Below are 16,205 nucleotides of genomic sequence, written 5' to 3'. Positions count from 1 at the left end.
TCGCGCACCCCCGCAGCTCCTTCTCCCACAAACGCCCGAACGGGAGATTGAGACAAAAACACGGAAAACCATCAACATTTAAAACTTCTGCATTTTCGTAGTCGCAACGATTCCGTGCAACGTCACTGCCTGCCTCATCTTGTCCTGCCCGCAGCCCAGCAGGCACCTTGTCAGCTTAGTAGGGGTCCCGTAGCCCTCAGGACAGAGAATGCCCAGCACAGTAAAGAGCTCTCATGACCCTGAGAACCACCCGATACCAGAGCTTAGTGTTTGTGTGACAGATGCCCTGTCCCTGCTGAGGAGATTTTGGCCACCGGGACGTGCTGGGCTCTGGTCTGCTGTCCATCATGGATGTGGAGAACTCCCTATCCTTGGTCCCAGGTGTGGTCTGAGCAGCTCAGGTTTGACCTCAAGGTCCAATGGGACATGCCAACACCCAGATCCAACGGCGACAGCTCCATGATGCCCAGGGGGATGCATCTGCCTGCTCCCAGCACTACTCCATGCTTTTTGTGGAGTTCCGGCACAGTTCCTGGAGGTCTGCAGGGACAGCAGATGAGCTCCATTAGCAAACAATTACTCTAAAAATCAACTTTAAATAAATGTATGGCATCTGGTCCCTTCCTGTGGTCCGCACCCCAGTGGACCGATGTTTCACCAGCATCCCACAGGATACTCACAGTGCATGACAGTGTCTCTGATCTGCCTGAAGCTCTTCTCCTTCAGCGCCATGTAGATGTAGTAGATGTTCCGCAGCTCCCTGGGATAATCCTTGCGATCCACGTCCTTCAGCACGGGGATGGTGCGTCCGTTGGCCATGGGAGCCTCAGCCAAGGCCTGGTGCATCTGGTACCTGCACCAGGGGTCCTGCAGGAAGCCGGGGGTTATGAGCATGACCCAGCAGTGGCTGTTCTGCACGGCGTCACACAGCTCTGTCACCACCGCGCTTCCCACCACCGCATCCCGCAGCTGGAGGAAGCAACGGAAGCTCTCGGGTTGGCCCTCCAGGTAGGACACCAGCTCCAACACCAGCTCCACGTCCCCCTCGCTGTGGCAGATGCAGACGTCGTAGCTCTTGTCCCACCGGGGACTGTCCGAGGCGCTGATGTCCACTACTGACACAGGCGACAGGGAGATGGAGCTGGTGGCCAGGCTCGTGCCAGGAGAAGAGCTGGAGCTCTTGGCAGAGGATGATGAGGAGGAGGAAGGCGAGGATGAAGCAGAGTGGCTGGACTTGAGGCTTTCCACTGAGCTGGGCTTGGGTTTGTGCAGGAGCCGCCTAAACCAACCTGCAGAGTGAAGTCACAGTGAGTTTTGGGGGCTCAGCACCCCCTGGACTTCCCAAGCACAGCATCATTGAATCGGCAGGACGCCCCCAGATGGCAAGGGGTGGGTGGGATCTCACCTTGACCCCCAAAACCATCCTGGTCCCTGAAACTGAGCTGCCACCAACACAGGAATGCTGTGGCATCGTGAGGAGCAGCCCATGGGCACCCTGGTGTTCTGCTGAGGAGGGCGTGGTGTGAGGGAGGGGACAGAAACAGGTTTATTCCCAGACTCACCAGCCATAGTGGGCAGCACGCTGCTCAGCCACTGACTGCCAGCAGGACACCTCTCCTGAGAGCAGAAAAGAGGAACAAAAAACTGAGAGCAAGAACTGCTTCATGGTAAGTCTCAGCCCCAGAAGCTCAGTGTGGTCTGTTCCAGGGACTGGCACCTCTGGAGTGCTCTTACAGCCCCAATATCACCCCCAGCACATCTGCCTCCCCAAAATGTGCTGGGAAGGAACGTTTACCTGTTACTGGCTCTCTCCACTGGAGATAAACACCTGCAGCAAGCGAGGCCAAGAGAGTATGGGGAGGAGAAACCCTCATTCCCATCAGTGGGAAAAGGATCCTGTGGAGGGGAGAAGTGGGAATGAGCTGGGCTCACCAGGGATGGACTGGGTGCTGGCAAACCAAAGGCAGTGTGGGTGATGCCCAGAGCTCTGCATCCTTGGTGCTGCCTGCCCTCACATTCCTGTCTGTTCCCTGCCAGCTCACACCATCCTCGGCACTGTGCTCCCAGCATGGTTTAGGGAGCCCAGACACCCCCTGCGGACACCCAGGAACAGCAACATGGCAAACAGCTGCTGTTTTCCACTGCTGGCATCACCCCTTCCGAAATGAAACACCCCAAGTCATGCTGAAGCCTTTCCCCTACTCCAAAACCGGCCCAGGACTGTAGGAAATGCCCACAAAACCTCAGCACACCCACGGAAACCGCAGCGCCCAAGTGTCATCACTTAGTGACAGCCAAAAGCTCAAGTGTGACTGGAACAATGAGCATGGACAGTGAGCAGTGGGGGGAAGTTGGAGGGATGCTTACCTGGAATGCAGGAGTCTGGCACTGGAGCAGGGAAGAGGATGCATCAGCCCCTGGGTTTGGCAAAGAAAGATCTTCTGGGATTACCTGGGTGGGAAGGGAGAGGTAGAATGTCCACTCTGCAGTCTAATGGGATCTGCAGTGAATGGCGAGGCTGATCCATCCTTGCAGCTGCCACATCCAGGAGCGGTTCCCAGTGAAGCTGCCCTGGGCTGGAAATGACGGCAGAGGCACCCACCTGCCTCCCCAGGGACAGACTGGAGGAGCTCCCCGAACACCCAGGTGCCCCCAGCTGCCAGCAGCTCCAGCCTCTGCTTTCACACTCTGGGGAATGTGAAAGCACAGGCAGGCTAAATGGGCCAGGACTGCAGGGAGGGGAAGCCAAGCCCTGCCAAGGGCCTCCCTCCCACATCCGCCACATGCCGTCACTGCCTGGGTGTCGGAGCACCCAGCCCTCACCAGCACTCAGATCTGTTTTCCTCTCTGGTTTCCTGACTAAATACAGACAGGTCCATGTTTGCCACTCACACTTATTTTATGAGTTAAATTTACCTAACAAGTAATTTTTTCACCCCAAAATGCCCCCTGTATTTCTCCTTCCCCAGGTCTCATTCCTGTGGTACTGCTGGTGGTGGCCAACTGACACTGCCTTTGTCTCCTCATCATCCTCAACCCCTCCAATGCCTGGCGGTTCCTCCTCAGTGCCCTGTGAGAGATGAGCTCCAGGTGAGTCCTGGTTCCATCCCCCAAGAACCTGGGGGGGTCTCCAGGGTCTGCATGCCCATCCAGCTCTCTGACTGGCTGTTCCTGGCACAGATTTCCCCATCTCTTCCCTGCCTAGGGGAAAATGCCTGGGCCTCTGATGTGGACACTAAACCCTCCACCTGCAGCTGCAGTGTCACTGTGGCCAAGCTACTGGCCCAGCACAGCGTGGAGGTGATCCAGGAGCTGTCCCACACCCCATGGGACACCAGGAGGTGGGGGCCTGGGGGTCCAGCCCCAGTACAGAATGTGTCCCTCCCTCTCCCATCTGAGTCCTCACCCTGGATAACAGCAAAGCCCCCCGACCTTGGATCGCCAGAGAGCATAGCCCTGGCACTCGCATGGGAGCACCTCCAGAGTGAGCCCAGGGTGGACCAGAGCACAAAGCTGGGTCAGCATCACCCTCATTGTTAACCCTGGAGTGGTGGCCATCACACCCCCATTGAACACAGTACCACAGCTCCCACTCTGGGATCCCCAACCTGCAGGGGCTGGCCCTGGACCCACTACGGTGGGTTCTCACCTCCACCCCAGCAGGGAGAATCACAGAACCCCAGAATACTTTGGGTTGGAAGGGCCCTTAAGATTATCTTGTCCCAAGTCCCTGCCATGGGCAAGGACACCTTCCAGTAGTCCAGGTTGCTCCAAGCACTGGCCTTTGGAGGCCTGGCCTTGGCAGACGGTCATGCTCACCTAACTCAAGGCGTTCATGGAGAGGGCAGTCTGTGCCCAGTGCCCATCACCCCAATTTCAGGACTGCTGCACCTGCCCCCAAAACACACCCCAGTGTCCCCCATCTGCTTGCAAGTTGACTGGGACAACAACCCCCACACCTCCAGGCCTGAAGGGAAGTATTTCCCTCAGGGAGAAGCCCCATGTCCTCTGACCCCCAAAAATATCCGCCCACTGCATTTAACCTCAACACCCCGTGCCAGGGCTAGTCAAGACTCCCTTTCATCGATGCCACCACGAGCCAGCTGTGCCCCAGGACTGAATCCACCTCCTTGCTTGGCACACTAGTTTGCTTCCTCACCCCCAGGGACCTTGGAGTCTCCTGGGAAGGAGGGCTGAAGGTCAGGAGATCCCCCAACACCCACCAGCACCTGTCAGGCTTTTGGGGACCAAATGACACTCTACCACTGGGTCTCACAGGTCTTTGAAGAGCTCCTGTTAGACACTGAACGTTCCCTCCATGCTACCACCTGGCTGTGGCTTCCACAGGTATTTCCATGTCTACTCACCCACCACCTTCAAAACAACAGACTCACCCACCACCTTCAAAACAACAGACCAGGGCACACTAGCACAAAAACATGTGAAATGGGGGGGCTCCCTGATGGCTTTGACCCCTTGCCATAAACACCTCTCCATCCCCAAGGATTTCACAAGCCAGGCCATCTATGAGCCCTGGGAGGCACCTTGGGGGTGCAGGAGCAGGCAGGATCCTCCTGCAGGGCCCCCAGCCCACCCTCAAACACGGTGCTGAGAGCCAGAGGAACCTGGGCAGCCTGTGCCCAAAAATGCAATGAATTCCCTGAGAGACACCGGGCTCCTCCCCACCCCCTGCCACCACCTCGGCTGCCTTTCTCTCCACAAAGCAGGGGACACCAGCTGGCCCCTAGGTGGCCAAATCCCAAAGGAAAAAACGCGAGGCAGAGTGGTAGTGAGCCCCACAGGGACCCACAGGCTACCAGTCATGGGCCCAGCAGGACCCATCCCACTGGGACCCATTTCCCATTAGTCCCTGCCCCGGCACTGCTGCCACCACCCCAAAAATCAACTCCCAGAGGAGGGCAAGTCACCTGTGTGAGTCACCCCACCTGGAAACCCCAGAGAGGGAGCCCACAAACCCCAAACCCCAACAGGCAGCGCCATCGGGATCAACCTCCAGCCTACCTCGGCAATAATATAATCATTAATAAAGGAGTAATTAAGCAGGCACAGCTGTGTTCACAGCGTGCCTTGACCCAGCCGCAGCAGCACCACATTGAAGTCCCTGCAGCAGGAGTTTCGGAACCTGTGGTTTACAGGATTGCCTCAGGAATTAAGACCAGGTGCTGCAAGGCAGGGCGAAATAATGGTGGTTCTGTTGTCAAAATAAGGCTAATTTCGTCCCTAAATCACAACGAATGTTTCATTTACGGTGCCAGTACAGAACAGTGCGCAGCTACCCAGAAAACACAGAATTATTTTTCTCCTGGAAAGCTCCAAGTACACCCAAATTCCGCCACACATAGGCTTGAAGGCATCATAGCGGCCGTCCAGGCCCAGGCACCGCATGTACCTCATAGGGCTGGAGATGCGGTCGCACATACACGAACCCACGCAACGGCAGCTGGCGGAGGAGAAGCCCCTGAGGGGTAGAGGGGCACGGGGACACCGCCAGGCCGGGCGCAGGCCCCGGCCAGGACGGACAGACAGACGGACAGACCCGCTGGGCGCCGCCTCCCAGCCCGCCACTGCGCCGCGCATGCGCCCGCGCCCTTTATAGCCTCGCAAAGCGCCGCGAGAGCATCGCCGCGTTCCCACGCCTGGCCCCGCCCCTTCCGCCGCCAGAGGGTGGCAGGGCGGGGCGGGAGGGGGCGGGGCCGCTCGTCACGCGGGGCGGGGTGGGGCGGGGCCGGGCGCGCGGCGGCTGCGCGCGGCGCGGCGGCGTCTCCTCAATGGGGCCGCGCGCGCGGCGCCAGGTGCGTGCGGGGCGCGCGGGGGCGGGCGGGGCGCGGTTGCCATGGAGACGGCGGGGGGGAGCTGTTGCCATAGCGACGGGGGCCGCCATAGCGGGGGGGTCCCATGGCCGCCGGCCTGAGGGGACGGCGCGGCCTGAGGGGAGCCAAGGAGACCGGCGGGGCCGGCGGTGAGCCGGGGGGCCGGGAAACCTCCGGCAGCGGCGGCCGGCCCGGCCGAGACTCGCCCCCGCCGCGCCGTCGCCCTCTTCTTCTTCGCTCGTTCTTTATTGATGTGTCCCCCTGGGAAAGGAGCCTCGGTGTTCTCCCCGCCTGCTGAATCCCCGTGTTGTTGCTTTTCCCGCAGCTTTAGCGAGGAGGGCACAACGGAGAGCACAGGTAAGGGCTCGAACAAACCCGAAGGTGTGACCTCCCTCCCCGCTTCCCTTTCCAGAGTCCGTTCTGGAAAGCGTCCGTGGGAGGCTCTGCGATAGAGAGCTCAGCCAGGCTTTGCTGTGTCACTGCCTCTCCTCGCTCATGGAGCCGTTGGGAAGCACGTGGAGAGTCACAGCGCTGAATAAAAACCTCTGGTGTGTTTTGACTCACGTCCAAGGAGGCTGAATCCTGTGTTTTTGTGGCTTGGACAAGAGCAGGGCTTGTCCTCGGTCCCATTGTCCTCACAGCCTGTGTTTTTCTAGGATGGTTTTGATCCAGCTCCAGTGCAGCTCCCACGTGGAGGGGTAGGCTTGGGAATTGGCCAGGGACAGCTCAACTTAAAGCTGAAACATTGTGGCTTTTAAACTATCTTATCTCAACACCTTAAAGCCGCTGAATTGAAAAAGAAGCCGGGAATTACATCTTTGCTGGTGGCAATTCTCAGTATTTAAATAAGCTAAAAATTATGAGTGAGCAGTAGGTTTGTACTTGTTTCTTTTGGGAATTTGTGGGGGCTCTTCTGGAAGAGCCCATCTTCCAGCGTGGAGCTGTATCACTTGGCTTCAATTTTAAACATCCAGGCATAGCTTTAGTTGTGTGTTGGGTGCTGAGCATGGAGATGGACTTCTCCATGAGGTGGGGGAGAAAATGTTCCGTTAATTCCCCATTTTGGTTCTGCAGGTTGGGCTCTGTGTTGACTGTGTGGTGTGGCTGTGTTTTGCAGAGCTGTAGAGAGGTTTTTGTAAAAACACACCCTGTGTGAACCTCAGCCTTTGTTTGACACGTGTGGTGTTCAGGTGTTTGCTTTTACCTGGGATACACCTTCATATTTCCAACATTTCTGCAGCTGGATGTCTGTGTCGCATAGGGAACTGCTGTGGTTGGGTTTCTCCAGTTTTGGTGATTTGGGCACAGTTTACACATTCCAGCTGAAGTCTGGAAGGCTTTAGGATAAATTGAGGGATTTCTGTGGTGTGGAGGGAGAAAGAGAACGCAGTAAACCCACACAGGGAGTCTCTTTTAACCCTGATAAAAATGATGGGGATAAGGCTGGGACAGGAAAACGGGGCAGCTGAGCCTGGAATCCATGGAGTGTTGTGTTTACAGTCCTCAGCTCCCTGTAGTCTAAATAGCTGGAAAGTTCCCAATGTCTGAAGAAGGCTGGAGAGACACTTCTTATCTTGTAAGTGCCTGTGGCTCCCTCTCCTCCATGGCACCTGTGTTCCCAGGGGGAACCTGCAGTACCTCGTGTGTTTTTTCCCATGGCAGTGTCATACTCTGAGGTAATTCCATTTAATTTTGGCTACCTCAGCTGTGCCAGCACGATCCATCCCCCTGGGGAGCAGAGTTTCTCCCCAGGACTAAAAACCGGAGGTTTCTATTTCTTGGCTGAATCCCCATAAATTCTTTTTAAGACCTGTAATAACTTTTTTTTTTAACTAGACTGTATTTATAATGGAGATTTTGTTCCTTTATGGCTGTCTGCACTAAATAATAGACCTGAAGGTTGAAGGTCATTATATCAGAAAACCTTACAAGCTGATTATAATTCCAAAAGGTGTTTTTTTCTAAGTTTAAAATTGCTTTTGAAATGTCATTTAGAGGCACTTAAAATTGATTTGATGGCTCCATTCCTGCTGTTAATAGCATGGGAATGTGCAGGGTGTGCGAGATGGGAGAAGTGCTGAGGCAGGTGGAAGCAAACAGGGGAGCTCTAGGTGGGAGTTTACAAACAGCCTTGATATCCGAGGCTCAGCTGATGATTCACAATGCAAAGATAATTATAAGCTTAAATTATATCCAATTTAGAAAGGGAGGAAAGATTTACCTTTGGTTGTAGCTTTGCTGCTGCAGAAGGGCTGAGGGCAGACCTGGCACCAGCAGGAGCTCAAGCTTCCCTTTGAAACACTCCAGTTACCTATTGTTAGTCCCTGCCTCATCTAAAGCATCTTTGCACCACTAAATAAAATCTGGCTGGCTTTGTGAAAGCAGCTTGTCCTTCCAGAAAAATCAGCTAATCCAGAAGGAGAGATGGGACCCTCCTGGAAAGGAAAAAGAGGGGCTTTTACCTCCTTTTTCCTGAGCGTGTTTGGCTGCATTCACTTAGCAGGGATTTGGTGGTGAATCTGACAGATCCTGTGTCCAGCAGGTCCTCCTGTCTTCCTGAGAGTCCCTGCTTTGGTCTTTGGAGATGTAACCCCCCAGAATAGTTCACCATGAGGCCTGACAGGTTGCAGGTATTCAGGGGTGATGAAGGTACAGAGGTTCATGGTCAGAACAGCACTGAGCTCCTGCTCTCAGTGTGGGTTGGAAAAATACAGGGTACAATGTTCACAAGAGGGTGTGATGGAGGAGCCCTGCCTGGCATGCACAGATGGGGGAAAACCAGGAGATTCCTCACTTGCTATAGGCCTTTAACACTTTTATCCAAAATTTGGGCCCTACAGTAAGGCCCAGTAAGATAAAAAGGTGATTATTTGGAGTACTATGAGCAACACGTGTTCAGTAATGTTTCAGGAGGTAGGTAGTGAAAAACAGCTCTTTGAGGTGTTCTACTGTTGGTACAATGATTTATTATTGAGCAATATGGTGTGGTGGAAAGTGTCCCTACCCATGGCACAGGGGTGGAACGACACGAGCTCTAAGGTCCTGTCCAGCCCAAACCAATCCCTAATGCCATTGTATAAAGTTTTCTGAAGGGGTCAGAAGGGAAAGGCTGCACACACAGTGTATCTGAGTGTCTGACAGTGTCACTTTGCCCTGTTCTCGTCGTCCAGCACCGAAAGGCATTGCTTTCCTAGAATATTGGCTGATTTCTCACATGATCCATGCCAACACTTGTAGGTCCTACCTGAAGAGACCTGCCCATTGTCACCTGCTAGGCTGCTGGGGAGCAATCACAGCATCTCGTCTCTAGAACAAACCCTCAGATCTCCCTGGGATGGCAAAACCTGCAAAAACTCTGTGATTTTGGGTCAGCAGCTCTTCCTCAGCACTTCCTCTGGCCAAAAGCCCTTGTTGTTTTTGATGGACTCTTCATTACAATTGGCAAGAAAAATAACAGAGGAGGTTGAACAGTTCTGTTCATTTTCATTCCCTTTTCATAGACTTATTTGGGAGAAGCAGAGTGGGAGAGTACTGTGTGCTGGCAGAGCTTTTGTATTTTATGTGACGGGCTGTTGAAAGAGTTCTCAAACTGCACTTCCTTTCCATGGGCTTTAAGGTCATTTCCCAGTGCTTGCGGACTCATGACAGGCTGGGAAACCCTTCTCTCATCACCAGGGAATGAAATGCTCTCCGTGGCTTTTTGGAGCCAACAAAAATCTCTTTGTCTTCTCTTCCCTCCCAACTGTTTCCCAAGCAGCAAGTTTGCTGACAGGCTTTATCGGGAAGGGGGGAGTGCTGCTCCAAGATCCAGGTTCTCTGGGAAAATGAGCAGCTGAGGTGAAACGAACGGTCTGGCAAAGTGTGTTTTGCTGAGGCAATCACACCTGGGAGAAACAGCCAAGGATTTTATGGTAAAAGAGGTTAAGGAAGAGGATGAGACTGTGGGACAAAGTTCAGAGACAAAAACATGCAATTCTCAGCCTGGAGGTGATCTTGGAACGATAACAAACCTGAGATTTGTCCGCCTGTGCAAAGCTAGTTCTGTATAACCTTGTTGTCCAGGTGGTGTTGTCCATGTGCAGTGACTTTGCTTGTGGTGGTTTCTCTACTACAGAAACTGGATGGCTTCTACGGTGAGCCTGGGCAAGGAATCATTATTGGAAGATGGAATGCCACCTGCAAAAAAGCCCAGGTAAATTTAATTATACCCCAGTGAATTTGTTCTAACAAGAGCCTTTTCCTTTGCCTTGCATTGTTCTTTAAGGATTGTGACTCCTGGGGACCGCAGCTGTTTTGTTTCCTGATCCAAGAACTGTGCGCTGGCTTCTGGCCGTGCCCTGGGCTTTCCTGCTGTTTGTGGAACAAATGCCTTCACACCCAGAATGTATTTTTTTTGAGTTTTAACCCTCAGCCAGGGATTGGGTTCGCACTCAAAGCTGGATTTTGCTGTCCTGCCTCCATGGTCCTGTCCACTCGCAGTGTGGGGTCGGACGTGGTGGTTGTGCTTCGCTTGAGCTGGATGGTGGTTTCCAGGAGGACAGGGAGTTGCACAGATTAGTATGGTTGAATTGCATGTAAAGGCTAAATAATTCACACTGAGGCTCCCCGTGCTTAGAAGTAGGTGGTCTTACACTTCTGTGAGTGGGAATCTGACTGGTGGATAATTCTGTCCGTCAGAGACTGAGACCGTGGCTGCTGCATGCTCAAAAGTTGTTGTGAACAAGCAGCTAATTCAGCTGCGGGGTTGTCTCCCACTAATTTAATTTATTTGCAAGTTCTGGAGGGCCTCAGGATAGTTCTGTGTGGTGTCGAGGTTGATCGGTGACCCTGGAATGTGCAGAAGAGATGCTGGGAGATGATTTTTTCCTTGCTCAGGGTATCAGGGTAGAAACAAGTGCATTTATCAGCATGGAACAGAATGCCTCTTTCAGACATGCAGGACATTAAGACTTGGGTATTTGTTATTATTTTGGATTTCAGTCCCTGTATTTCCAATAGTGTTTTTATACTAGCTCATTAGCATAAATACTAATTTATTCCTCATACAAGGCTTGCGGTCCTCAAATTAAACCCTGTTTATCAGCAGTAACAGTGAAGCCCTCCTCAAGGAAAGGGTTAACAAGTCTGTTTTCATTGGCAGGGGCTGAGGGAAGGCACAGCTCCATCTGTGTGGTGTTGGTTTCCTCTCCCCTTCTCACTAAATATCACATGTTTGCTGATAAAGCACATCTCTTCCTTGCTTTCCCAGGCTGCTTCTCCAGTCCTGCAGGTCCCTGCTGCAGAAAGCAGCTGGACACCAGGCAAATCAAGGCAAGGAGCAACACATCTGCTTAATAAATGATAAAGGTCACATTTAAAAGCTCTGTACAGGTGTAAAGCCAGGAAAATAGGGAGGAGGGGAGGAGGAATAAGGAGAACACAGCCCTGCAGCTCTTTCATGTGACTCTGTATCATCTGGGATATTCCAAAAGGTTGGCCTGGAGCATCCTGCTGGCATTGCAGGCATCACAGGGAAGGGATTGCTGGTACAGCTGAGGGGGTTCCTCAGCAAACTGGGGCTGGGCCCCTCCAGGGCAGAGCTAGGAGGAAGCCTTCCCTTGCTTTGCTGGGATAAGTGGAGCTATTGTCTCAAGGCTCCTGTTGTGCACCTTGTTTAAACCAGGTCGCATTTCCAACCTGCATGGGACCTGACACACATTTTATCTCAGGACGTAGAATGTGTGTGTCCCATTCTCTAGTGCTCACCACACCTTTCCCATGCCCTCCAGTCTTCCAGGTAAGTTTTATTAATAGACTTTCCTTATTCCAGATTTTTAGTGGATTAGCTTTGCTGCAGATGCACCCCAGGGCATCACTGACTTCCCCAGTAACCATCCTGGTAACAGATTTGATTCCCAAAAATGTTGTAATTACGGACCTCGTATGGGGAGCATTTGTGCTGCTGATCCATGCAGCTGCCTGCTGTCCTATAAGGACACCAAGCTGCTCCTCTTGTGCTCTATCAGAGAGCCCCAATGGATATTTGATTCAAAATTTAGGCACAGGGTACCTCCCTCTCCCTCAGTCTGCATGTGCCACCACCCCACACACCCTTCCACTCATGGTGGTACCAGCTGTGCTCCTTTCTCCTTTTGCAGGAAGCTGTTGCCCAGCCTCAAAACCAAGAAGCCTCGGGAACTTGTTTTGGTGATTGGGACAGGAATTAGTGCTGCAGTTGCTCCCCAAGTCCCAGCACTGAAGTCCTGGAAGGGGCTCATTCAGGCCCTCCTGGATGCTGCTATTGACTTTGATCTCCTGGAAGATGAAGAGAGCAAACGGTTCCAGAAGTGTCTTCACGAAGACAAGAACCTGGTCCATGTTGCCCACGACCTTATTCAGAAGCTGTCTCCGGTCAGTGTGCTTGTACCAGCCCTGAGCATAGGGTTTGGCTTTTGGAAATAGCCAGATTTGGTTCTCCAGCAATGGTGCCCCCATCCCAATAATTCCTCTATGTACAAGGAACCACAGGTGCACTTACTGTGCCAGGTGCCTGAGACATAACTCTGCTGTGGATGTGGGTTTTGGGTATTTCACCTGGAGCAAGATGATTAAAGGGATGGAGCACCTTCCTATGAGGAAAAGCTGAGAGAACTGGGATTGTTAAACCTGGAGAAGAAGGCTTCAGTAGTGACCTAATTGTGACCTTCCAATACCTGAAGGGAGCTGACAAGAAAGATGGAGAGAGACTGTGGACAAGGGCCTGGAGTGACAGGACAAGGGGGAATGGCTTCACACTGTCAGAGGGCAGGGTTAGATGGGATATTGGGAAGAAATTCTTCGTTGTGAAGGTGGTGAGATTGCCCAGATAAGCTGTGCCTGCCCCATCCCTGGGAGTATTCCAGTCCAGGCTGGAGGGGTTTGGAGCAACCTGGAATAGTGAAAAGTGTCCCTGCCCATGGCACAGAGTGGGACGAGATGGCAGAGTGGGCTTAAGGTCCTTCCCAACCCAAACCAATCTGGGATTCTGTGATCCTATGACTATGCTGAAGGAGAGCATCCACCCTGGTGCAGCCAGGGCTCTGTGTTTGCCCTGCAAGGACCCAGAGCTTTGCAGGGTGTTGGGGAAATGTGGGTAGTTTTTCATGGGGTCATTAGGCATGAGGTGTTACAGGGCCGGGCTCTGATCTCTATCTGTCTCCCCTTCTCAGCGCACAAGCAACGTTCGCTCAACCTTTTTCAAGGACTGTTTATATGAGGTGTTTGATGACCTGGAATCCAAAATGGAAGATTCTGGAAAGCAGCTGCTTCAGTCTGTGCTTCACTTGATGGAAAACGGGGCTCTTGTGTTAACCACAAACTTTGATAACCTGCTGGAGCTGTATGCAGCACACCAGGGGAAGCACCTTGAGTCTCTTGACCTGACTGATGAAAAGAAGGTAAAGGATGATTATTTCTTTTGTCAGGGACTGTGGTGGTGCAGAATGTGCTCTCATGCTGCCTGAGGGCACTGAACTGATTGTAGTGGTTTAACTGGTGGCAGACAAGCTCCAGGCAGAGGCTCTGGCTGTCCAGGGTAGCAAGCAGAGGAATGAGGAGGAACACTCCTTTCTGGAACGCTGGTTTGCTGGCTGCCATCCAGTGCTCAGGAGGAGTCCTTAAGCCTGCTATTCCTTTGATCTCTGTCCTTGAAACTTCTGGCTTGGTCTTGCTTCCACATAAGGCTCGGGCTGATGTTTCTAACCCATATGAGAAACTCCATGCGAGATGCAAAGCTGAACTTTTTATTTTTATAAGGTGCTGCAAAGTGCTTTTTGTCAGGGCTGCAGCCTTTGAGGCTCCCCTCTTGCCCCTCTTGCCCCTCTTCCTGCCATGGCTGGAATAGCTACTCTCTTTGTGCAAAAATCCCTCGTCCTGCCCCAGTCAGGCTGTGAAACCCTGAACTCTGCACCTGCCCACCTCATCTCTCCATCACGGGTTTTACTGGTGGGGAGCATCTCTGCCTTCTGTTTGCATGTTAAACAGCCTCAACATCTGTGTCCTGTGCAGTCCTCACTCTCTTTTCATCCTCATTTCTGTGCTTCATGTTTCCTGCATGACCTCTTAATCTACGTGGCTAGAAGTACTTAGAGTGTTACAAGTAAGCATTCTAATTATTGCAAGCTTAAACGAGCTGAGGTCTGCAGGAGTAAACTGAGAGCCTTGGAAGCAGCTGTCTGAAATGGAGGTTAGCTCAGCTGGTGACTCCCTCAGAGCCAGTAGGGGCCACAAAATAAAACTTGCTAGGCTTGAGAAACATGCTGAGTTGTAGTTTTTTCTCCTTTTTCTGGTCAATCAGGCATTTTGATTCAGTCTTCTCATCACATTCACCAGGCAGCTGAAGTGTTGACCCAAACGAGTACCACAGGCTGTGGCTGCAGGCCATGGTGTAGAGGCTGATGAAGGAGAGAAGATGAGGAAGAAGCAGCCTCTTTGGAATGCTTCCCCAAAATGTTACATTTAGTAGTGCTGTGGTAGCCAACATGACACACTCACCAACGTTGCTGCGGGTTTGCGTTGTGCAGGTGCTGGAGTGGGCGCAAGAGAAGAGGAAGCTCAGTGTCCTGCACATCCACGGCGTCTACACCAACCCCAGCGGCATCGTCCTGCACCCGGCCGGATACCAGAACGTGCTGCGCAACACCGAGGTCATGGTGAGCCAGCTGGGGGCCAGGCTTGTGCAGCTACAGCTCCCACTTGGGTCAACTGGGCATAGCTCAGCTGAGTTTAGACTGAGCGTCACAGGGGGTGGAGGAGAATTAATTAGATATGGGAAATAGCAGGGGTGAATTCCCTGGCCTGTAAGGTGCTAGATCACCTCCCACGCTTGCTGAAGGATGGCATTGCTGCAGAGCCTCCCCAGGGATAGGGCAGGTGCTGTCTCTTGTGAGGATGAAGCTCACCTTGACCAACATCTTTCCCTTTCTTAAAGCGAGAGATTCAGAAGCTGTATGAAAATAAGTCCTTCCTCTTCTTGGGCTGTGGTTGGACAGTTGATGACACCACGTTTCAGGCCCTGTTTTTAGAGGCTGTCAAGCACAAGTCAGACCTGGAGCATTTCATGCTGGTGCGGAGAGGGGATGTGGATGAGTTCAAGAAGCTCCGTGAGAACATGCTGGACAAAGGGATCAAAGTGATTTCCTACGGAGACGAATACGCTGACTTGCCCGAGTACTTTGAGCGGCTGACAAGTGAGATTGCCATGCGGGGCCACACAGGTAGGGGGCCAGGGGCTGGGGACCCTTGGCTGTCACCCTGCAGAGTAGACAGGGGTAGTAGCCCCTGTTCTCCATGCTATATAGAGATTCCTGAAGCCTTTTTTTAAAAAAAAAGCAAACATGTCTCTAAGTGTAGCTGGATTTGCGGGTTACTTTTCTGAAATCGCTCTGTTTTAACAGTTTAAACAGCTGTGCTGCTTCCCATGCCTGCCTCCCAAACTTTGTTTTTCATGTGCAGCTGTTTGTTCCCTTTTTAGTGAAGGGGCATTTAGTCTCACCGACCCTTGTGCTGCTCAGCCTGAGCCAATGCTTTTATACAAGAGGTCTCACTGATAAATCATAAAAACGGGGGAAAGTGGGTTCACTGGCTAGAGCCTTGCTGGCAGGTATTCTGAGGTTGACCCAGCCAGGAATGCCTTTGTGAAACCAGCACATGGGCAGCTGGCTCTCCACCTGACACTGATCTCTGCTCTGCCCCAGGTGTGCCCAAGGAGGGGCAGCAGCTGAATGGCTCTGCCACTGCCCACGCTGAGGTAAAAGGTAAGGAAGGCTCTCTGGAGCCAAGGGGCATCACCCTGTGTCGCTCCCTGGAGTCCCAGGCAGGTTTTCAGCCTTTGCTTCCACACAGGATGCAGCCCCTGAGCCTCAGCCCTGCCCAGGCCCTGAGCTGTGGCAGGGACTCCTGGGACAGGCCCAGGCCAGGCCAGCAGCCCTCACGGAGGCCGGAGCCCACCAGTGTCCCACTGCTGTCCAGCACCGAGCCAGGACCCTTCCGGCAGGGACAAGGCCAGGACAGAGCCACCACGGATGAACACCTGGCCTGACACAGTAATTGTGGTTTTACTGGGGCTGCATGTGCCTGCGGAGCGCGGTATCCCTGAGGGAGCTGCAGCCTCCTCTAACTTCATACCTAGTGCTTTTATATTCTGTATTTCAATTAAAAAATGAAACTTGAGCTTTTTTTTTTTACTGGAAGCTCTAGTTTTCTAGTCCTGTCTTTTTACTGTACAGTATTTTGTATGTTGAAGTTGTATTAAAGGCCTGTTCACTGAACTTTGGCTGCTGTATCATTTAAAGGCCCTTTCTCACCTCACGCTGGTGGGAGTTCATCTCCCCCAAACCCAGTAGGAAACAGGTCCTA

General features: G+C 52.8%; 2 protein-coding genes across 2 annotated transcripts; one reads left to right on the top strand and one right to left on the bottom strand.

Annotated features, from left to right (window-relative positions):
* Positions 1-71: 71 nt before the first annotated feature.
* On the bottom strand, positions 72-5,547 carry TIRAP (TIR domain containing adaptor protein). The gene is made up of 6 exons (XM_053996966.1): positions 5,411-5,547; positions 2,368-2,451; positions 1,796-1,896; positions 1,563-1,617; positions 681-1,289; positions 72-540 (listed from the first exon to the last, which is right to left on the bottom strand). The coding sequence occupies exons 4-6, from the start codon at positions 1,567-1,569 to the stop codon at positions 497-499; spliced, it is 660 nt and encodes a 219-aa protein (XP_053852941.1). The 5' UTR covers positions 1,570-1,617; positions 1,796-1,896; positions 2,368-2,451; positions 5,411-5,547; the 3' UTR covers positions 72-496.
* A 190-nt stretch (positions 5,548-5,737) lies between these two features.
* Positions 5,738-16,117, top strand: FAM118B (family with sequence similarity 118 member B). Its single transcript, XM_053997089.1, is given in 9 exon segments — positions 5,738-5,813; positions 9,946-10,023; positions 11,969-12,221; positions 13,019-13,246; positions 14,372-14,500; positions 14,779-15,064; positions 15,545-15,604; positions 15,676-15,803; positions 15,805-16,117. Coding segments are annotated over 8 exon segments (1,239 nt in total). The 5' UTR covers positions 5,738-5,813; positions 9,946-9,952; the 3' UTR covers positions 15,889-16,117.
* Positions 16,118-16,205: the final 88 nt, after the last annotated feature.

This window comes from Vidua macroura, chromosome 22 (genome assembly GCF_024509145.1).
Source record: "Vidua macroura isolate BioBank_ID:100142 chromosome 22, ASM2450914v1, whole genome shotgun sequence".
Taxonomy (NCBI): domain Eukaryota; kingdom Metazoa; phylum Chordata; class Aves; order Passeriformes; family Viduidae; genus Vidua; species Vidua macroura.
This window is presented reverse-complemented; position numbering and strand designations above follow the sequence as displayed.

What these genes read in the sequence shown, in the direction of transcription:
- TIRAP (XM_053996966.1), bottom strand. An exon ending in CAGAGACACTGTCATGCACT is followed by an intron (nt 541 to 680) that starts GTGAGTATCCTG and finishes CTGTCCCTGCAG; the next exon opens with ACCTCCAGGAACTGTGCCGG.